The following is a 24588-nucleotide window of genomic DNA, read 5'->3' as shown; positions in this document are numbered from 1 at the left end:
TATGCCCTTGACTTACAAACAAACGAAAAGTACGAAAAGATGTTAAATTGATTCTAAATTTACATTTACTGGTAGTAAACATATTTTCTGCTGATTTTATAAATTAATATATATATAGCCTATAAAGGAATCTAAGAAGTAATAAATAAAAAGGAGTGTAAATAACTATAAGGTTACAGACTAGGTCTAGGTTTTTATTTCGGTCCCTTTATTAGAAATAAACGATTAGGAGAAATAATAACAAAAACTCGTCTTGCGTTTATTTAAATTATTAGCGTCTTTTGTGATACCAGCTCAATTGTCATGATATGCAACATATTAGGAACTTGATAGTACAAAAAAATATATTATATTTTTGATATTCAAATTGTAAGTCCATACAACGAGCTGTCAGAAGACGGAACCCGGGTTCAGACAAACTAAAGCTCAGCGCAGAACTTCATTCTAGTTTAAGACTATAACTATATGGGTTTAAGGGAGTCCAAATCTCATTTTTATGCCACATCTATTGTGTCTCGTGATTGCAATGAGGAAGTATATTATATTGCGTGAGCATTAGCGTCACGCAAACATCCAATTAAAGGTAAATGGTGTTAAAATCAACTGGCAGACTTATTTATTGCGAAACTGCGATGTTTGTAAATACAGGTTTGGAATGTTTTGTTGATACCTTTATACTTATTCACATATACATACTTTCGCATGTTAACGTTAGCAGGTATTTGACTGAGGTGACGGATGTATAAATCATCGGATTATGCGAGATAATAATAATCGAATACTTTTGTTTTTAGACATTTTACACTCCCAAAAAAAATGTTAGATATGTTGTATCATAGTTTATTTATTATTTAATACATTTCCTTTAATTAACATATATTACAGGAAGAACCAAAGTATTTATTATTAATTAACAATTTTATACTGAAATAACTATCGCACGTGATTGAATGAATCATTAATATTACTCAAAATTAACAGATATTCGAGTCATAATTGCTAGAGAATATTTTGATTAAATTAAAAATTCATTTATACCAGAATAATAATGTTAACTTAAAGACCAAATAGGGCCTACACAGTAGTAAACCCCAACTTCTTAAAAAGTAATTTAAAAAGAGCTATAGCAATCAATTGTCACCTGTAAGCAATAAGCAGAAACAAGTATAGAAGTTAGCTTTCGGAAGGGCCCTTTATTAGAAAACTTTTATACACGATGTGTGGAGTATGGAAAAATAAAGTTGTTGTACGTGGCACAAATAAGTAACAGTTCTAATCGCTTTCTTTTATTTAAGAAAGAACTTTGTCACTTGCTATATTGATTTTTAGCTTGGCAGATTATTTGATATGTTTTTTATATAGTTAACTATAATGATCAACATCAGACAGCAAATTCGATTAATTTACTCTTCACGCGTAGCTATTTATTTATTTATTTGTAATGTAAGTAATAATGACAAAAAATGTGTTTGGAGCATGTTTATGCCTCTCCGTGATTATTTTTAAAGGTCAATTAGCCATCTGCGTTTACAAACCCGAAATCTATTTTGCCGGAAGTCAACTCAGGAAGGCGGAAACAGTTAAAAAATCGTCACGTACATTCTGTACTTACCATAAATTTATAAAACAATAAGTAATATCAAAATGGCTATTAAATTTTCATTTTGCGTTGTAGAATTTTCTAGCTAACGTCATATCAAATTTAAAAGGCACGCTGTGCTTTTAAAGGTGGCTCAGAGGACTGCAGAAATGGCTTGGGTAAATCTTTCTGCATTAAATTAACTCTCAGGTTAAGAAACCTTATTAAAAATATCTTCAGTCGAGGCAGCGCTCGCCCACAAAAGAAAGTATTAGAAAGCTTTCAACCACCTTTGTAGCATCACTGATTACTGCTATACGTTATGATTTTAATTATTACGGGATCATTATCAAACTTTAAGGTCTGGTATAATTCACTTGAAAACGAGTTTAAATTTTTTACAACATATAATTACACTTATGTTATTTTCCATTACATAAAAATTAATCTACTTTAACTATTTTAAATGAGAATTTTAGCGCGCTCGCTTTAATAGTAGCGCCACTGATTGATTTATTTTTATTTATAAAGATTCTTAAGATTTTGAATGAGAATGTAGATCCGGTCCGTACAACATCCGGAAACATACAAATAAATGTCTGTCTTACGCATCTTGTAGTTTGCAACAAGAATGTATCTTCTATAGCAAATACAGATTTCGTGCGTTTATAGCAGTATTTTTTACGTTGTGTATTTTAGTGCATTTCATTTCCTCATGTTTAATTAAAAATAAACCCTTACTAGATAGATCTATAGCTTTTCATTCCCGTTTAATATATTTTTATGAAAATATTGAAATAGCGTTTAGGCTAGGCTCGTAGAGATGACAGACGAGCGTCATTAAACGGAAACTCCGGTTATTGCGCCCCAGGTCGGGACATTTATATTGTACTGAAGATAATGCCTGCTATTTAATACACTAATATTTGGGGGTTTTGTCCGCCATGTCACTTCTCGTTAAGTCTGATAAAAGAAGGTAGATTTAAAGTATGTTTTTAATATAAGATTGTGTACATATTTTCGTGTTTCTTCTTGTTTCGTAAATTGTCGTATCATATAATATATGAGTGGTTTAGTCCAAATACATTGAATGTATCTTGGGAATTGAATTGAGAAAACATCGATTTTTTTCTTATAAGATAAAGAAAGCTTTTAAGTACTGAAATACTGATGTAGCTGCACTAATTACGTAAGAATAAAATAAAGTATAAACATTTATTTTTCATGGTAAAGTAACATTGAGATAATTACACGATTATCCGGATTTCAAACATAATGAACCATTAAATCTTTAAAATCTGTCCCGAGCAGCCAATATTGTCAAATGTCAACAAAACAATGGTCGCGACGTAGCGCTTCGTAGCCGCTCGTAGCAAATGTAGCCGTAGCTACTAATGAGGCTACGATATTGTAGCACCCGACCACAGCCCGAGACGGCCTTTATAAATTGCTTTCATGCATATTTATTTATTCAAATATTATGTATGAATTGAAATCTCGACCACAACTACTGAAATATGGCTTTAGGTTGACGAAATTGAATTGGCTACTAAATTAGCCTCCTGCATCTACTTGTTTCCTGGTACACACGGCTTATAAGAGCAGCAGTATAACACCACTTTGAACATCTAGATACGAACGAATACATCTTTAGTAAATGAATAATGGTAGAATTATTAATTCATTTTTATTGTTTCGTTCCTTGAATCGTGTCTTAAATCAATACGTTACTTTACAAATTGAACCTTCTAAATTTCTTGAGTAAACATAATTTCAGATTGAACAAAGAGAAGTCAAGGATTCGCCTTTACAAATAATAAAATAAATGATCCGTAGGTTTCGAAGCTTCAAACTAATTAAACTCTTGAATCGAAATGTACCTACTTATTAATTAAGATGTTTTACTGGAATAGATAACGACGCAGTACGCACTTAATTGAAACCAAAATCTACAGTTGACTTGGGGTCATATTAATTCCGTTTGATCAGAATAAACTTACAATAACGCTACAAAAATTTGTAATAACAAAATTTGATGTAATACTTCGTGTCACTAAAGCCGAAAATATACATAGTACAATAGCCTGAGAAATTATAAACGCCGAAAGAACCGTACCGATCTTATACGCATTGAAGACTGACAAATAGTTCTAGTTCTCACCCCAACTTCTTTGTAATTTTTCCCCTAACAGAGCTCAGTGTACACATGCCTTTACAGTGAAGTTTTCTTACAAAGTTACCTTATATTCTTCGCTTGCTTTATAATATTTAGCTTTGATATATTTGCAATTTAAGTTGTCTGAAACTCGTCGTAGGAAGCGGCCGGATTAAATTATATTTTTTTTTCTGCCTCTCTTCGGAGTAAACGACTTTAGAAGGTAAACAGATGGTACTTAAGGCGTCTGAAGACAAAATAAATATATTATGTAATAAATAGGACGCTTATAAAGTGTTCACTCTGTGTGATTCACAAATGCGTCAAATTTCTTGGGCCCAAAAACATAATGTAGCTAAACTTTAGAATAATACAAAAAGTATTCTAATTCTATCTATTACGAATTATATTTACATATAAATTTTGTATTAAAGTAAACTAAACATTTACCTTTATTCCGATATGAACAGGAAAATCTGACGCCAAAGCAGGTGTGTGCAGGGCCGGCAGAAGCGGCAAAGGGAGAGGGCAGGACATCATATTTGCTCCAACCTGGAATCAACAAAACAAATTTTAAAAACGATTGTAGGTTTATCAAAAACATTCTTTAGATTAATTGTTGTTCAACGGATGTAAACGTATTATTTACAAACAAAAATATCTTTATTTATATAACACAAACAAGTACACTCATGAACGTTAAAAAAAATTAAATTAACTGTAAATTTACATTTACTACCAGTTTGCAAGTCAAGAACGAAGGGCAGACAAGAAGAACGGGCAAGAAACATTCCGCCACTCCTTTCAATCGCCAAGTTTTTAATACAAATTGTTTGAATACTAAATAAATATACGTCACATTTATAAAAAGCTTTATTGATTTATTTAATTTTATTTTAATGAGGTATTGACAGTAACCTTAATTTTAGATTGATAATCTATGTACATTTATTTCTTGAACAATTATTAATTTTAAATATAAGCCGTGTTTAAAACTTGTTTTCTTAAGAAGAATGCAAATCTCGTAAATTGATTTAACTATAACTGTATATAAAAATCGAATATGAGAGTGTATTATATAAAGAGTAGTGCGACATTACGACAAAACCAATTGGCAATTTATTTCTTATTTCGCTCGCTTGAAAACGGGGCGACAACTTGTTACCCCTCTCCCATTTCGTACGTAAAAATCCACATAAATATGTATGAAATGCAAAACCCATTCGCATTAGAACAAAACCAAATCCCAAATATATTCAATAGCGACATATTCATACAAATTGGAAACCGCACTTAAACACGCCCGTATATAAAAGATTATTGTGTTGTCCGTTTGTCAGCTGCGCATATTTGTCAGGGACGCCACTTGTAATGCCGACTGATCCCAGGGCCTGCAGCCGAGCCTATATATTATTCATAACATTTTCAAGCGAAACGTTCCACACGGAATATTAGAGAGTATTTCAGCTTTTCAAGCCCATACCTAGGCAAATTGTTTTCGATACATTACGCATTATGTGTCTGCGGATTAACTTGTCTATAAATGTTTGTTTTGCCGGTGAATGGAATTTAGATTCTATTAGCGAATAATGAAATTACAATCGAATTTCAATCGCACGATAATCCAGTTGAAAATCAATTTAAATTAACAGCACATTACAATATTAGTGTGATGGGAAACATGATATTGACAGAGTGATGCGTTGTGGTCAAGTCGAAAGCAAGGCCGATTCGGTTGCCATGGCAACTAGATACTATAAATAAAGTAACATATCCTGTTTCTGAACATGATTTCGTTGCTCACGGCAAAGCTCTCGTGTATCGTTTGCTGAGCTTTATTTTGGTAACAAAATAGCCCGTAAAATGATATTTTGATAAAGAGACGCCGAGTACAAACAATGCATCCACAAATGTAAATTAAATTACCAATATCAGATATTGTTTTCGAAAATAACCATGTTTTAAATGTTTTGGGAATTGTTTCTGTCGTTTGTTTAAGTTAAATGAGAATTTTAATTAAAATATCATAGAGCATACTTTTATTTTAAAACAACACAACTGCTTTACATGCTTTAATGAGCATGTTTCGAATATTATGTTAATTTGGACGAACTTGTGATCACATAATATTATCCATTAACTTGTAAACTGATAATAAATATTTTAAATTAATGTGGTTGGATATTTTATGTTTTTTCTCAATTAAAAAATTTATTGCCACTTTAAACAAGAAGATATATTAACATTTATAATTAATTACTTTAACTTATGTTCAGTTTAAAAATCTTAGAATATGTTTTGTTCCAATTCAATCTAATAGGGAAGCCGGTGATGAGCCTCCTGTGTCTGACACACGCCGTCGACTATCTGGGTCTAAGATAAGCCGCTTTCTTTCACCGTTCGATCGAAGTCTATTGGTGCACAGCCAGGATCGAACCTACGACCTTCGGGATGAGAGTAGCACGCTGAAGCCATGACTGCTCAACGTATTTTAAAAGTATTTAAAAGTTTTGTATTGTCGTTCTTTTGGCGCGTTAGGGAAAAATGATGAGAGTAAATTGTTACGATGCGCACGCACACCGTCAAAAAAACCGACACCCTGTTAGCTTTAGTCAACAGTTTAGTTTTTCTATTGTTAGTGTCGTTTTTCTACAAACGTTGAATAAGACAAAACATAAAAATTGTGCAGATAAGTAGACACACGTTTTTTTATCTAATAAGGAATGCTATATTTCACTTTCATAAGGTCTTAATGATAGTAAACATTTTACCTTGAGAAGGGTTAATCACCGATTTTGCCACAAGAATTGATCGCGTTATGATGTTCCCTAAGCGAACCCTTTAAACTATGCGTGAGTCGGGAAAGTTGTATTTCATTAACCTAACTCCATTTATTAGTGTAATGAATTATAATCTTTAATGTCACTTAACTATTTAGTGAGCAATTTTCAATTTCATAAGATTATATACAAATTTCTCAACTACAAACATAAATTTGCGTTTCTCTGGTGCGTTCGAAAGTGGCTGAAAACTGACGATGTTTTTTTTACTTCGCAAATACTCACGATGCATAAATAAGCACTGCAAGAAAACTAGTAAACCCTAGACCTATAAATCAAGGTATTTCTCGTTTGTCTTTCTTTTTTTTAAATTATCAATGAAGAAAACAAAAATGTATTTGAAAATTAGACGCCTATGGAAAACATTATTATAAAACCAGGCTTCGACCCTCAATAATTTGTTTTGTTTCACTTAATAAATGTGTTCCCATATTACTTTAATTTAATTATTTCTGAGCACTCCCTAGGGCGGCCCTGTTCGATTTAAACTTTATCCAATATGATTACCAAATAACATAAATAAACAATGCTAATTCTTAGTCTTTGTCTGTGAGTTTTTCTGGAATATTGTTTTACATAAAGGTTTCGAATCTATAACTGATCAAACCATTATATAACAAAACGAATAGACAAATGGGTATGGTGATCTTGGTTCCCGTGGGGAAACCGTTATCAATCAAATAATGACCCAACGTAAAAAAACACCTTTAACCTCTATCAGCAGGAAGCATAGCGAATATAGCACTTAGTTACTACTACTACTTATAGCAAGCACTTACCTTGTAGTGAGAACAACATGGAAACACATAACATCAGAGTGGTATTATCAAAGTTAACTTCGTCATCGTGCCCAATATGAAGTACATAACTAATAATAACTAAGAGTCTTATCGGCTTGTCGATTTAATAACCACGTTCGGTAAATTAAATATAAATTTGAAAATAACTGTTAAGTAATTAATTATCTCGAGAACGATTGCCTTCCTACAATTTGATAGATTTAATTATTTAATCTTTCGTTTGAAAGGAAAATTATTGATTTAATTAATTATCCTACAGAATTAGTTGGAGCGATCGCTAAAGTTTTTTCATTAAAATTTTCACTGACATGGAAAATTATTGAAATATCACATTCATATTTAATTGACTTTTTAAGATACTTTGAATTTTTTTTTTGTAATGAGAAAGTTCTTTAAACATTAAACATTGAAATTGGGAGTTACATAATGAGTTCTAAAATAATTCTTTAATTTAGTACTATATTTGACAAGAGCAAAAAAAACATAAATATATTTCAATAAAACTTTAACGTACCTTTTAGGAACAGAATGTTTCATATTTTATTTATTATGATTGCAAATACCTATTACATTAACATACACTAGATTTTAAATTATTATATGCTACATAATTAGTATGAAAAAAGACATTTAAAAACCTCTTGTTGTCTTAAAATAAGTAGGAAAATTCTAAATGTTCAAAACTCCTAAATGTTCATGTATGCATGTACTTAAATGTTTTCAAATGATTAAAAATTATAAGAATTCAGTAAAGCTATATATCTTAAGGTATCTCAAGTGTTTCAAGTTTGTATAAGTTCTTAAGAATGAAACTTGTTCTAACGCTGAGTTAACGATTAAGTTGCGATCAGACTGCAGTTGCATGGCCAAGTTAGTGTAAACATAAGTTCCATTGTAAGTCAGTGATTTGCTGCCTTAACTTGCTGATAATTATTTTAATAGTGCTTTGCTTTTGCTAATAGTGCTTAAACAGCACTTGGTACACCTTTTACGTCAATAAATAATATCTTAGAGTAGCATTGTAGATTGCCGAATAAATTTCATAACTGTTGATGTTGTGATGATGACTTTGATGTAAGCCTGATTGTGTTTTAGAATGCCGTTGTCATGTTTTAAGAGTTTATTATCAGAAAATTATGTTTCTGTAAGATATTATTTAGTATGTGTTTTACGCGTCAAGAGATGATCACCATACCTCTTTGTCATTTAGACATATAATAACAGAGAGATACTTGAAAGTAGAGTGCGATACGGTTAAATAAACTACATATTTAAATTTAGTAATTTATATTTTACACAACAGAGATAATCAAAATATAAATAAAGTTAGAATATGGAAATTGTGTTATCCTTTTATTGTTATAGACAATTCACCTGCAGTAAGATGGTTAAACTTTATTTTGGGACCCAAAAGCCAGTCAGTCACATGTTATGAATATATTTCTGCTACAATAGATGTGATTACTTTATACCAAAAATACTTCCATTTATTTAAGCCTAATCAAGCCGATAGAAACAGTTTAAAACGAAGTGAAAAACACATTAAAAGTTTTTCAGCATCACCTTAGGGAGCGAACAATGAAATATTAAGAAATTCCCTTTTTCCTCTCAAATCGAATTATTGTTTGATATTTTGACGCAACCATTCTTTGTATCGAATTCTAACAAAACGATTAACAGCTTTTTGTTCGTTTTGTAACAGTACTTTTTTGTAGATTTATAATAATACATTGAAAGTTTTATTCATAATAAGAATTCTCTTTTAAAAACATAAATAGCCAAAATATTTTAATCTCTTATTGTTTATAAACGTGATAAAACATTTTATAATATATTCTTGAGAAAAAGAGAAATATGTGGTGTATACAAACATTTATTGCTCCACAAATCTATCAAGTAGCCAATAAACATATATATACTGGTATTAAAAAGTCCGTTTGATATTAAAACGCCCTAATATTGTCATCGCAGGTGTAACCAGAGGCCCTCGCAAATATACAAAAAACAATCAAATAAATGATACTAGTTAAGAATGCAAAATTTAGCATTTTATTTACATAACCTAAAAATATTTCTATACAATTTCCATAATGATGTTAACATTTTTGTCCTCAAATTTTTTCACATTAATTTACAAAGTTATATTGCGTCTCGAAATCATACTGATTCCAAATTATCTTGTTTTCCTCTCTGACATTGGAAGAGAAACAACAATTTTGTCTTCAGGTTCTTCATTATTAATATTCCGTATACTTTATACAGAATATTTTTTTAAATTTAATGTGATAATTTTAGATAAGTCACGGATTAAACTACTGAGATATAATGCGTCGCTTTCTCAAAAAAAAAATCAATTTCAGTTCTTTTAATTAAGGCTCTTCATTAAATGAATGTTATCAACTTATGTAACATACATAAACGTGTACATAATTCTTAAAAGGCCGGCAACGCACTCGCGAGCCCTCTAGTATCAATTGTGTCCATGGGTGGCGTTATCACTTAACATCAGGTGAGCCTCCTGCCCATTTACCCCCCGTTCTATAAAAAAAAGCATGCAATCAATACTACCTTGTAAGCATAAAACGATTGCCTATAAAAGAAGATAATCTATACAATCGATTCCATACAGATTGTATTAAAACTAATAGAAATAGGAGAGACAAACTGATGTTCAGCTTGTGATGACATTTAGCTAAACTATAACTTCCAAGACAACGCTCGTCGTGTATGTGTTTAGCCAAACTGCTCATTTAATTCTAAAGTGCGCAAGTAGACGTGAAATGAGCTCTTTAGACAGTATTGTCTGGTACCGCAAACATGCATATATATATGTAATATAGATTGTAATGTATGGTCTTGATTTATTTATCAGTAAGTATCTTTAAATTAAAAGTGTAAAACCAGTGCTATAAGTATGCGACTCACAATTTTAAGGACATACGCTCAAATGACGGCAGGGCATCAAATGATTTGTGAAAGCAAACATTGGGAGTATACCGACAGATATCTTATATATATACTCAAAAATCTAAGCAACCATCTAATACCACTGAATTATTACTAGTATAAAAATCTAGTTTAAAACCTTATAGATATTGTCTATAAGGTTTTAAACTAGATATTTAAAAATATGTAGTAAATATATAAAATACTGTTTTTCTTTAAGATTGTTGCCCGATAGATAATTGACTTTGTTGTATTTAAAACTTTGACACATTTTACTAATTTAGATACAACAAATGTTGTACATTTAGTAAATTTAAATCTCAAACATTTTATTAATTCTATTTGAATTATTAATTCTATTTGAACTAACGTCGGCTTGTATAATTTAGACATATTTTAACCTTCGAATTTCGAACATGATACACCTTGCAAGTTCTACTTGCTTACGTAGCTTAAGGCGCTAACGTGTAACAAGCAAGATATCATGCAAGTTGGCTTGTAGTTCTAAGCTAGATTCTGCCGCTGAGCTGGCATTGAAATGTTCGTTGTTTCAACAAATTTTCATACAAAATGAAATATTATAAAAATTATATTGAAAAAATATTATATATATATATATTATTATAAATGAAATTACATTGAATTTGTATCAATAATTAATAGAAGGAAATAGTACATGTATTTTCGTGAAAATACTTTCAAATATGATTAAGATCGTATAAAATTCTTAACTACATTAAGGAACCATGTTAAAGTAAAGTAATTGTATCACAGAACCAGAGCTTTATTTACATGAAAGGCAAGCTTAGAATTTCAGCGAATTGCAAAAACGCTCGGAGCAAACTTCATAATTCATTAGGCAGGAGGTTAATAAAACTATCACAGTAACATTCGTGTAAAACTTCGCCGCCCGACTAATTGGACGAAAAATTCATTGCTCAAGAACGTTGTCGCAACTTTTTGTTTTCATAACCATAAACTAACAAATAATAGTTCTAGGACAGATTCAATTTTCAATATTAATATAAACATATTGTACAATAATGCACCGCTCATGCTTTTTAACTTTTAAATAGGTCATTATCAGTTTGGATATAAGTATATGTCGGAGAAATGACTCTGTTGTCAAATGCCTTGCCTGCCAATGTCATTATATTTCAAAGAGCTTATAAAGTAAACTACGTCATCGTCTAATAACCTTTAATACTTGTGGGTTAAAAAGTTGATTCGATTTCCCAATATTACTAGACCTACAAATTAACGATTACTTCGTAGTCCATATTAAAAGTAATTTATTATGTCGAAGCAACGGCATCACTGCAAGCTGCCATTGTCATTATGTCACACATCACAACATCAAAGTCAGTTAATACCTGTGATTAATTCGATTCGCGAAAACACATCTACAAATTCACGAGTATTTCAGTGTCTTTTGTAATCATCATTTCATAGTTTAATTTATCATAACTTCAAGCCTTTTCAACTAAAGTCAATAACATTAGAGTCTAATTTGACAGTTTTTTCTTTGACTGCCATTTGACTCTGTTATGGATTCGTATTCTGTTGCGAGTTGCGAACGAGTACAAGAACTGCCCCGACACCTTTAAAAATTAGATTCTAATGTCGAAATTATAAATATATAAAAATATTTGACATTGGTTTTCTTGTCATAATTGTTGCATGTGGCAAATATCTCAACATAAACGAAAACTTAAAACGTACCGCTTACAATTCATGGAACATAGATTCCTATAATTATATAGATATAAGGATTTTCGCATCACAATTTTTATTGCGCACTAATTCACATGTAATAAAAAAAGAAGACATTTGTCAATTAATACCTAAGTTAATAAATTAATGAAAATGTCTACATAGTGAATTCAATCTAAACATTTGTTGAATACCTGACGCTGTGCAGTATCCTGAGAATCTAACGTCCTTTGCAACCAATAACCATCTTAATTTACCTCTGCTGCAAACTTATGAAAGCTTTGAATTAGCTTGAAGAATTTCGGATGCAGTTCGAGTTTATTAGAATTTGCCTCTCAAACATGTAATTTAAACATTCCAACTTACCTAAGCAAATGTATTTGAGTTTGTAAAATATAAGTCTCAGTGCTTTGCCGTTCGGGAATAATCTAGCATGCTCTGAAAACAAATATTATTTCAACAAACTCGTACATAGAATTTCAATAATATATTTACTCTCTGTGGCATTATAAATCCATTACAATGTTAATAAATAGGGCAACGGGCGACCTCATCCCTTCCAAGAGATTTCTTACACGCAACCAATGTAAATAATGCGGCGGTATCACTTAACATCAGGTGAGCCTCCTGCCCGTTTGCCCCCTGTTCTATATAAAAAAAGAAAGTGATTTGATATTTCAGAAACTAAAAAGATTTTTTATGTGCGTCATTGATTACGACTTAGGGTCCTTCAAGAAAAGGGCGTGCCAATTATGAAAAGGCCGACAACGCACTCGCGAGCCCTCTGGCATTGAGAGTGTCCATGGACGGCGGTATCACTTAACATCAGGTAAGCCTCCTGCCCGTTTGCCCCCTGTTCTATAAAAAAATGAGGATATTAGAATTGTGTGACGAGAATCGCACTCATCTCCACTAATCCTACTATAAACTGTAAAATATATAATGTCATAATATTAACATATATTTGTATAACATTATACTAATAAATCTTTTTGGCCGATGTCATGTCAAGTGTGATCTAGACACTAGTGGGAATCGTAAAATATTTTCGTCACCAACATTTTAATCCGCCGATCTCGGAATATGGTAATAGCATGCCATATGCTATCATCATCCTAACTGATTTGCATCTACGTTTATGTTCGATTAATTATGGAGGCATTCTCCACGCGGCTTCGAGGTTCGGCATGTCAATGAAAGCAATTACTCGCACTACACACCTATGATAGCCATCTAGATAGCCCATTACTCCTCTGCTGCATCAATATCAATAAGCGTTCCCATTTAGCTGGATACTAAGCAATGTACTTATCTCTCAGCTTTGATAATGTTGATGCGCTATCCCCGTACGTCTTCACTTACGATGTTCCATCGATGATGGATTGGCACTAAACAACTGATAGCGTATTCGTATCAGCTCAAAGTCTTTGTTCGCGCATCAATGAAGATGTAACTGCCAATCAATGTGTCGGTCGGTGATGAAAGTTTTCATTTTGTTAGCGGGCTGATGTCGGGAAATTTCGTTGCTATTCGAGAACGCGTTTTTAACGTTATTGAGTGGGAACTTGAAGTTTATTCTTTGCCGGCTTTTTTCTTATTTTCGTGCATGATAGATGGGGTATTGAAAATTCATTTTTAGCATTATTCATTGAGGTATTGTTATCTAAGTATGCGGAGTGGAAATTATGATTTATCTTTATTAGTAATCGAGTATCGGAAAATGTTTTGTTAAATAATTTATGGTTTCGAGTTTAGAAACATCACTGTGGTGAAACGAAGTTACATTTTATAGATGAGATGTGATGTTCAATATTTTTTACAGCTGTGACAAACTTAATCATTAATCTACATCCATTTATTGTTTAAATTCGTAAAAACAAAACTTGATTGTTTATAGGACTCCTACGTAATAGGCTAACAGACACACAGTCGGGCATATCTGTGACCGAGAAGCTTTCTTAAAAATGGACTATTTTTATTTGGAAGGCTTTACGGGAGACCGGGCCCGGGCTTGACTTAGATGTTTAGCCATTAAAATACAATTTACTTTACTTTAAAAAAATGTATAACTACTTTATTGAAATATTTAAGTATATATTTTTTTGTTTCTGGCTTATACAAATCTAAATACAATCTTTGAGGATACCTAAAAAAAAAGAAGACATTTTCAAATATGTTTCGGTTCAAAACGCTTCGTTTTATGTTTTAAACCAAGACCGATACCCGTAGGATATTTTTTATTTATGTAACCAATAGCCCTTTTCGATTCACTAAGTAAATACACATATTGTTACTAGTAAAAAGGCTCGCAAACAATGAAAATTTATGCTTTGAAAAAAATGTATTTAATGTTTTCAATATCGTTGTTTGATAAGGCACGTTTTAATATTAATACGATATAAAAACTTTATTCCGGTATGATTTTATTAAAATAGAACACCAGCGATCGTACTCTTTTTAATTATTTTGTAATGTACAAAGTATTTTGAGATGCTTATTCAAAGATAATGTCGCTTTTTATACAAATATTCCTTACTAAAAAATAATATAGCTTTTACATTCCGAAACTCTGTGATATCTCGGAGTCCGGTGGGTCTCTTGGCAAAGTCCTCCTGTAAGCCTTGTTAATCTCTCTAATATACCTCAATAAATTAGTCAGGTGATGACCGATTCGATCTATGTCATACACAGGGTATTTAAGAAAAACTTAAATATATTTAATAAAACCCTTCTTTAACTATCCTTAAGCATATAGAATAGAGTTATTCCTAGAACCTATGCATACGATATTGAAAACGGTTACCCCGCAAAACATAATTACATTGCTCCCATTGGAAACAAAAAAAAACATTTGTATAAACAGAAAGAACAATGTATGGAAACGTTGGCTTTGATCACCCCTTTTTCAATAATAATGCCTTTGTGACCAAAACCGCCGGCGGCGTTTGCCTCACTAGTAATGTGTCCATTTAATTTAGACTCGCAAAGTAGAAGCCGTTTCAATGATTGTCCATCCTTTTGGTAATTTGTCTAATGTAATGTACTTTTGCGGTATGTTTGAGATGTGTTGTTATTTTTTTTAATTTTGCTTAAGTTAGTTTCAACTATACATATTATATGTTTCATAGTCAAACTAAGGATTTCATTGCTTCACAATGAGACAGTATTGATTTTGACATTATAAGAACAAGTGATTATTTTGTAATCGAGGTAAATTAACATGTGTTTTTTGCAATAAAAGAAAAATTTCGAATATTATCGTATTGACAAATAATATTAGCTTTCATAAATAAAGAATTCAAAAGATAACATTTTTAAATGTCGAAAGAAACTTTTGAGATTTATGTTTCCTCAATATATGCTACATTAAACAACAGAAGCCCTATAGATACCTAATAAAAGGTGCGGTCATTAATTAGAACATCATATAAAGGCCGTTAATTATATCTTTTATATTTGTATAATTAAGTAAAGTACCACAGACAGCCCCGCGAAGGGAGCCCGCGGCAGGAATGCGGGCTTTCTAACAAAATACGAGTTTCCCTTTGTTCTTGATATTTAAAATCAAAACATAAGGATAAATGTCATTATAATTGTTCTTATAGAATTTGTGTCATACGTATACCCAGTTTAATTACAAGACTTGGGTTTCACTTGCAATAAACACTTTTTCATAAACGTATTAAGTTTAGTATTGTATCCCTGTTATTCAGAATTCTGTAAAAGCAATAGTTCAATATATCAATTAAATCATAAGTTCAAACAGAAAAATAAAAATGTTGTATCGATTACATGTTTCTTATCCCAAAAAAAATCTACAAATTCATAAATATAAAAACAGAATGTCTTTGTACAGCAATACACAAAAAAAGTACTACCGATAATAAATCACAATTTGACTTTTATATATAAAACCAACTCCTAAATAGTCATATCATAAGCGATACATACAAGTAGACAATATAACACACGGATCGTTGTAATAACAGGTGTATTCAGATTTCATAATTCACCATAATTGGCCAACAGAAACGAATTAATCAACCACCCCAAATAAAGCATTGTATGAACCAGTGCATTCGGAATGTTGGGCATACTATGAAAATTATACGCATGACACGACAAATTATTTGCCAGTTTATCATGATAATTAGAGATAATTATTTTAAGCGAATGATATATTAGAAATCGTATTAGGCCGCGTACTTCATTAAATATGGAAACTATTTGGGCAAAATACGCGATGTTCTAACTGTGGTTTGTGTATTCACATGTTTTACATATAGGTATTAATTTATACATCCCTTATTATTTTGTATGTACCGGCTGAAACTTAACTATTAATCATCCCTTTTAGATACTTATTTATTTATAGCCACCAACACACGCACACACAAACAGAATAAGAGAAACAAATTATGCAATTTATAATATTGCCTCGACAATAGGTGCGGACGGCGTGCGTTACTTTCAGATGAGCAATTAATGACAAATTTTGACTTCTTGCAATATTGACAGAAATAAAAAGACACAGCTGGTCGTATAACACATAAAAATAGACACAAGTCTAAAATTGTACTTCTATTTGTATAACGTACATCGCTCCTTCTATTGTCATTACTTAAATCAGGAAGCATTATCAGCTAAATAGTTAAAGCATTTATACTTTTGTATATACATACTCTTGCGTATATTTTTATCATAAAATTAATTGAAAATTGTATTCTAAAACCCCCAACTTTACAATATCTTTGTGAAGTAAATGAGAATATAAGATAAATCCTCGAACACGCTCCATTTAGTATGTATGCATTAGCTGACCGAAAGAACAATTTTCAACGTTTTGTTTCTTTATCCTTTGATGTATTCATAATTTAAATTTCACAAAGAGACCCATGTGAGGTGTAATTAGGATTTCCATATCTTAATGAATGAATGATGATTTGCGAGTGATATTCGAATAGGGTTGCTATCTTGAATTGTTTTTGTTACTACCAGATATATGTAATGAAAGATCAACTAATTATGAATATATACATTATACATGTAACTTTGATATGTAATGTATATAGTTTTATAAGTGAGAGATATATTTAAAATTATTAAAAAAATGTTATAATTATATTTTTAGTTCTTATTATTCAAATAAAAATACGTTCGTACGTATTATCGAAATCCTAGCATTTATGTAGTCAAGCTTCAAAGTATGTATTTAAAATTTTACATATTTCAATTTAGACTGTATTTTAATCAAAATAATGTTTTCATAGGACGTTGAAATTCATATTATTCTACCGACACATAAACCACCATAACTTCTATCATGTGATGTAATATCTTATTAACTTATATAAATACACCAGTGTACAAAGGTTCTTTGGGTAGTTAAATAAACTTCAGACGGATTTAACTAACGCAGTTATGAAAACACGCCCTTTGAGTGAACTTTAATTTAAAGTTCGTTTGTGCCTAAAATTGGCAGCATTATAAAGACATGCCCAGATGATAAACTCGAGGCGCCCTACTGTGTAGATTTAATTAACAAGATACGAGCTTTATACCAACCCACTTTGGGACGTCGATAAAAATTCAATAGCTCATTACAAATTAGATTACTGAAAGCGAAAACAGCCTCTGAACCTAGTTAGCGCGATTACTTAGGCTTTTTATATAAGTTACAATTATGTTTATTTTATTTATGTCACCGTATTTGATCTTCTTAATCTAAACTCCGTTTAAGTAAAGGTGTTGAATCAGCTCTGTCAAATAAGACAAGGGTTTGAACACCATTTTCTTAGGGCTGTGTCACGTCATATGGATCAACATCATGTAAAATGAGTTCTCTAACACACTCGGAGAGAAATAGAACAAGCAGTGTTTGATAAAAAATAGTCATAGGTGTTAAAATAAATATTTTTTATGAGCATTTGTCAATCTAATAGGCAATTAAGAGCCTTTTGTGCATGATACACGCTGTCGATTTTTTGTATCTAATGCAGCCGGTTTCCTTGCGATGTCTTCCTTTACCAATCAATTAAAGGGTATCAACTCAGGTCCTCCGAGCGACCAGAAACCGATGGGGCTAGGCCAATCGGCGATTGTAACGTTCGTTATCATAGTTTATTTTATACAAATGACAATAATGATTCAATTTCGATTCAGGGAATTGTCATTTTAAGCTTCAAACTTAATCGATTAAATTTCTGATGCGGAATTGTATTGCTTTCATTATCCATTTTGTTCGAGCATTGTTTCCGCTACGTATCTCGTAAATTATGAGCTGTATGTTTCTGCAAGCCCTCAGGCCGAGCTTTAGCCGTGTTAAAACGAATTGAAAACCGGTAATCGAATGCACGTAATGGGAGCTATGTCAATATTTTAAATTTAAATATCAAATGGAAACAGCAGTTAAATATTTATTTTACTTTGCAAACGACGCAAAATATTTCAACGAAAGTAAATTATAACACTAGCGTCGGAGGTAGCTTTTTTCGCATCGTTGTTCATCTATACTAATATTATAAAGAGGAAAGGTTTGATTTTTTGTTTGTTTGTATGAATTGAATAGGCTCCGAAACTACTTGGCAGATTTGAAAAATTCTTTCACTGTTGGAAAGCTACATCATTCCTGAGTGACATAGGCTATATTTCATTTTCAAAAAAAATAGGCATCCTTACTAAAATTACGATAACATTAACATTTGTTTATTATTTGATACAATTCTAACAGATGGCGCTGAGTTAAAGGTAGTTTAGTTTAGGTCCGTGTCGTGGTACCAACGTTTCACATAAGTTCTCCTACGGTTTCCCTTGATTAATTTGCTACTATGTAATATAACAAAAACCTTAGCCACAGCAACGCTTGGCCGAGTCTGCTAGTATCATATAAATTTTGTATGTTATTACTCTATGTTGCCGTTTGTATGACTTTGAAACCTTTAAGTGAATTATTGCAAGGAATTCTATAAACTAAAATAAAACTTCAACCCTATCAAGAAAATAAGGAAATGCCAGAAATTATCTTGTAATTTAATGGCATTTTTAATTTCTATCAAAACAAGTTTATCTCATCATCTATCGCTCCAGGAGAATTGAGGTGTTTACAAGGTTGTGAAGCGTATGCTGCAAGAGACGATTTTGTCATGTACTATTAAATAAAGGTGTGTTTATTTAAGCACATCGAGGCATGAAAATAGATAAACAATTTTGATCGCGAGACGAAATTAGGGGCGTAATTATGTAATGTTTTAGGGATCGTAACATTTAAGCGTCATCTGACGACACTGTTTGGTGGCAAAATTAAAAAAGCTTCACAGCTGTTTCACTTTAATTAGATTTTTTGAATTACACCGAGTAAAAAGTTTACAAGATGGCGTTTCTTTTGGCTGCGTGCAGACACAAATTAACATCACTTGATATTATATCATTCATTGTTATAATTAAATATTAAAATATATAAATATACATTAAAAGGCCAAAGCTGATTTCGTATTTAAATATGTCGCATTTCAAAACAAAGCTCAAATTTATGCTGATAAAAGACATTGCATAGAAATAAAAAAAGCTCAACGTGTTGGTAATACATTTTCTATTGTAAAGTAAATAGAAAAATTGTGATATTCAATACTTCTCTCTGCACATTCATATGTTACAAACGATTCAATGCATTAATAGAAAATATGACTAGCAAATTGCAAATACGCTCTCTGGCTCGATAATATAATTCCATGACATTTCGATTTAGAACAATTTCAAAGAAAACTAACGATTTAAATGTTGCTTTATAAATTCGTTTATAGTTGGAAGGCAACAGGTGGCGTTGGCGGAAAGCCAGACCTCAAGAGCAATTTAACGGCTTAGACAGACCACATTGGCTATTAAATCTAGAAAAGCCAATATCACTGTTTTGTGGTACGTTAAGTAAGCGGGTTTATATGTAAATTTAGCTTATAGCTCGCAGACCTTAAACGAAATTACTATGCATTCTAACACTGACCCCGTTATGTTTACACAAACTGCGTTTGCTCTTTACGCGAGTACGACACATTCGGGTCAACCCACAACTATCCTTGCAACAAATTACGCGAAACGAAGGCTGTTTGATAAAAAACCTGGAAAGCCTTAAGTAAAATGGGACGATGCTATGAGACAGATATCGGCCAACCACTGGTTTGGTGGCCTAATTAAGGGAACGTTGGACTTATATTTACAATCGGTTATGTAATATTACAATCATTAGTTACTTGTAATATTAAAGACGGACACGGAAAATATTACGTAAACACTATAACAAAAACATACAAATTAACGTAACAGTTTCAGAACAAACTGAAACATATAAAAGTATCTTAAATGTTATTTAATTACTATGTATAGAAAGTTGAAAACAATGTTTTACGTGCAGATGCCCAGGTGAGTCTAGACCAGGAAATACGTTGTCTAGACGTTCATTTATTATATTTATGACACATAACTGTCCGCTACCGGTATTTAGGTAAGAGTTTTCATGACCCTCAGCACGAAAGGAATCGATACTGAAACACATTTATGGGTTATTAAGATTCTTTGCACATTTAAACTATAATTAACAGGAACTTTAAGGAATAAAAGTGCCAATTAGTTTTATTATTTGCAAAGTTTGATGTGGTCATATCTGTCAAATCATCGAAACGTAAATAATGTAATTAATTCTCATATAATATTAAAATAAAAATAAAAAATTGAATGAACAAAATAAATACAGCAAAAAAAGGACCCTGATAAGCAAAAGTCAGGGGTGGCTTCGCAGCTCCATTAAAAAAAAAAATTAATTCTCATTACTATGTGAGTGATTTAAATGACGATGTTAACAAAAAATGAGGGCTTGTGTAAACAAAAGCAATCTTAGATGTTTTACGGCATTACCTGGTTCTTGAAGTGTCCTATATCCAAAGTATAATAAATTAATTTGTAAATATTCATTTTTGAATTTTTTTTTGTGGCTGACACACGTTTTCGTTTTTGACAACACAACAATGACATCCGCGATGTCATGTTTAGAAATGTTGATTACACACAAGCAGAAAAAAATATTAATATACTGCTGTTTTTATATATTAATTTGATACATGGCGAGCGCCATACATTTACAGTTTAACTAACCCCGAACGAGTCCATTAAAACGTACATTAACAAATAGTAACATTATTTCATTGTACAATAGGTGCAGTCATTTTGCAGCGCAATGCATTTAAATGAACCGGGATAATATTTTAATATCATGCCTCATCCGTAGTTGCGAACCGACTCTATCAGTCATACGAAACAAGAGTAATTAAAACTTCATAAATTCATTATTATATATAGTACAGACAGACGGTTAAATGCACAATGCGCCCGAAATCGGAATCTGAATAAATAACTTTGAATTGATGTTTTTTGTTCGAGCTCGATTTTATTACAACAAATGTAGTATGCGATTGTTTAAAATCTGTTGAACTTCAGTACATCAGTAGGCTTTTTCACACTGTCACAGCGTTGTTATGGAAGAGTAACTATAAATAACTTATAATTATTCATACATGTATAAACATCATAAAATTAAAACTCTTTGAGTACATTTTTTGCCATCTGTTGAAATAAAGGGCGCAGAATGAACTTGTAAGAATAGTTTCACTATCACTATCGCACTTTTTTTTAATTCTATGTATTAAAACCCAATGATTAAAAAAATTAAGTTAAGATAAAAACATAATTGATATATACTTTGAAGCCAAGATAAAATTTTGTTAAAGCTGCTGTAGCTCTACGGTGTAGCAGCTACGGAAAGAGCTTAAAGAAATGTGACAAAACGTAGGCTCGCGTAGCGGAAAGGCGTTGGCGGCTCGCCAAGATACCTGTTGTTAACATGTCTAACACTTTTGCCAGACAACTGTTGCTTTTGTGAAACAGTTGTCCCTGTTATAGCTCTTTGTGTCAGATAAGATAAGTTTTATTGTTCGTTGAAATTATTACGTCGCTCACAACTTAATTAAAAAACCTATACTTTAATTCACAGTATTCTAACATTTTAATCTGTTAGAAATGATGATTGTACGTTCCGACTCTTTGCAAAGTATAAAATTCTTGGTGCGTATTTTTCTCCTTACATAATGATGAGCACCAACATTTCGTAAACTTTCGCCACTAAATAACTTCCGTATTTCTTCGCTTTTCAAGAGACTTTGATGTTTATAATCATACATTTAGATTCATCGACTTGTTTTAAAAAAACAAAGTTAGTTACACCACTTGTAACTCAAGATCGGCTGGACCGATGTTAGCTATCTCTTTTTTGGTGGATTTTTCTCCACTCCGACTAGCAGGATAATTAATAAAATATCGGATAAGTTATCGAATTAAAATAAATAAATTAATTAATTTTACGAATGCAAACAGCATGTGGTGCCATCTGTTGACAACACTACGTACCATTTTACATCGAATTCGTGTCATTCCGATCTTGAAGTGAATGAGGCTATGGATGACTTTGATTCTGATCAAAGACATGTATTGACATCAAAATTTGGATTACGGGTCATAGAGTATTTTTGGATTAGCAACCTGAATTATTCACGTATCCTTAGCCCTCCCTAAGACTCTGTGCGAGACTGTATAATATTTACGTTACAGCAAATGCGCCCATTTACGGATGTAATGCGATCCTTAAGGAAGTTGAAATTTATATACTTTGTTAGTTAAAAGTGCTATTTTTTGATAGCTGACGACAATAATGTAAAAATAGTTTTCGTTAGCAAATTCAGAAGTATGCCCCTTTTCAGTTGTTTTCTTAAGAAGGTTTTCTTCTACGTAGAAGTATAAAAAGATAGAAATTTAAAACAACTTCAATCTATTTATGATAAACGTGTTACAAAAAATTACTACGGCACCAAATTTCATATGGGTATGGGACCCATTATAAACATATTATTTATTACATAAGATCTATATATAAGATTGGACTTAGGGTATCAATAACTAATTATATAGCGATATTCACCCATAGGGGAAAATATGTAGTTTTAAGAGGAACTAAGAGACAGTATAGATTTCGTAGAATTTTATTTTCCTGGTAATTAAATTCGTACGCTAAGTGTTTTTATGTACACCAAAGAGACCACTCACGAATGGCTTCGCATTAAACTTATATAATCTGTTTATAATATTGTACATTTTTATTCCAGCACTAAAGTCACCTGTCCGCTCAAATATATAATACATTAATTGTAGGACAATTAAGACAGTATCCTGAAAATACGACAAAGAAACAGTAGCCAGTTATAACACTAACGTCAATAATCTTAATGTTTTTGAGGGTTTCTTACGTATAAAATTCAATATTTTTAATTACGATAATTTCAACCGCCGTCAATTCAGTCTTAATAAGTTGTTCCCTGTAACGAGATGGTAGTAGGTATTCTATACCTATATAACGTGTCAGTGAACAGAGTCGGGGTTAAGCAGCCGTATCATTTCACCGTTTGCAAATTTTACTGCCGCTCCCGTCTTTTGTTCAGCTTTATAGCCGTCGCGGGACCGCGGTCTTATTACCGCTAAACGAACATACAGACGTTATATCTGTTGTAATTCATTTACAATGTTCTTTTGCGACTTTGTTGAAATTAGTACGTTTTATGACGATAATTAGTCTGCTTTCGGGAACGTGTGTTGTTTGCGTTGTTTTGAAAGGCATTGTTGAAAACGTTGCATTCATAGATTGGGCCTTGCTTTGTCCTTGTAACAACGTATTTATGATTCATGATGAAACGTCTAGAATGATAGTAATAGAAGTTTTCATTGAAATGTAGGCCCAATAAAACTTGATTTTACTATTTGCGAATGTAACAATTATTCATGTCATTTTTTAAACTGTTATTTATTTTTGAACATTTTTTTTGTTTTATCAAGTTTTCGCAGCATGCGATAAAAGAATTGTTATAGGATTTTTTTTAAACCCGGGTTACATTTAAGCATCATTGTGGTTTTAGTAGGGATCGTTATAATTTCTTGAAAATAGCCAATATTACTGAATAATAAATGTAGCGTTCAAATGATGCAAATGTTTTAAAATCGGTCCAGTACCTTTTGAGCCAATTCGTTACATACATACAAATCTTTGTTATTTATAATATTAGTTTAGATATATTTAAGCCTGAAGATATTGATAAAAGTGCAGACAAAAGTTTACGACGGGTGTCAGATTTCATGGGCAAAACGTTGAAAACCATCTAATAAAAAAGTATAATCAATAAACATCTGCCAAGGCCCAAAGGATTGTAGTGCCATTGTATTATTGCAATTGATTAATATTTAAGGAACGTACGTCATGTATAGCAAGCGATTACACAATTTCCCCGAACAAAACACATTATTAACTTGACAATTGAGAAAAGTAGGCTCGCGAAAATTGGAAAAATAATCCCAGATCAGCGGAATGAATTTTATTTTTCATATTCGAGTTATGGTGTGGGAAAGCTGTGTAGTGCAAGGCTATTGTGAGCTTGTACGGACCGGATTGGGTTTAAAGGATATTGATTA

At 31.7% G+C, this 24588-nt stretch overlaps 1 protein-coding gene across 3 annotated transcripts in view; it reads right to left on the bottom strand.

Annotated features, from left to right (window-relative positions):
- The window catches only part of LOC111002135 (polypyrimidine tract-binding protein 2), a 323058-nt gene that overhangs the window by 189789 nt on the left and 108681 nt on the right, over nucleotides 1–24588 (bottom strand). For all 3 annotated transcript variants that reach the window (XM_045630521.1, XM_045630522.1, XM_045630525.1), the window contains one exon: nucleotides 4185–4286. In XM_045630521.1, coding sequence (XP_045486477.1) covers nucleotides 4185–4274 — 90 coding nt within the window. In that variant the 5' untranslated portion in view covers nucleotides 4275–4286. Of the gene's footprint in view, nucleotides 1–4184; nucleotides 4287–24588 lie in introns of those variants that run through there.

This window comes from Pieris rapae, chromosome 12 (assembly GCF_905147795.1).
Source record: "Pieris rapae chromosome 12, ilPieRapa1.1, whole genome shotgun sequence".
In the NCBI taxonomy this organism is placed as follows: domain Eukaryota; kingdom Metazoa; phylum Arthropoda; class Insecta; order Lepidoptera; family Pieridae; genus Pieris; species Pieris rapae.
This window is presented reverse-complemented; position numbering and strand designations above follow the sequence as displayed.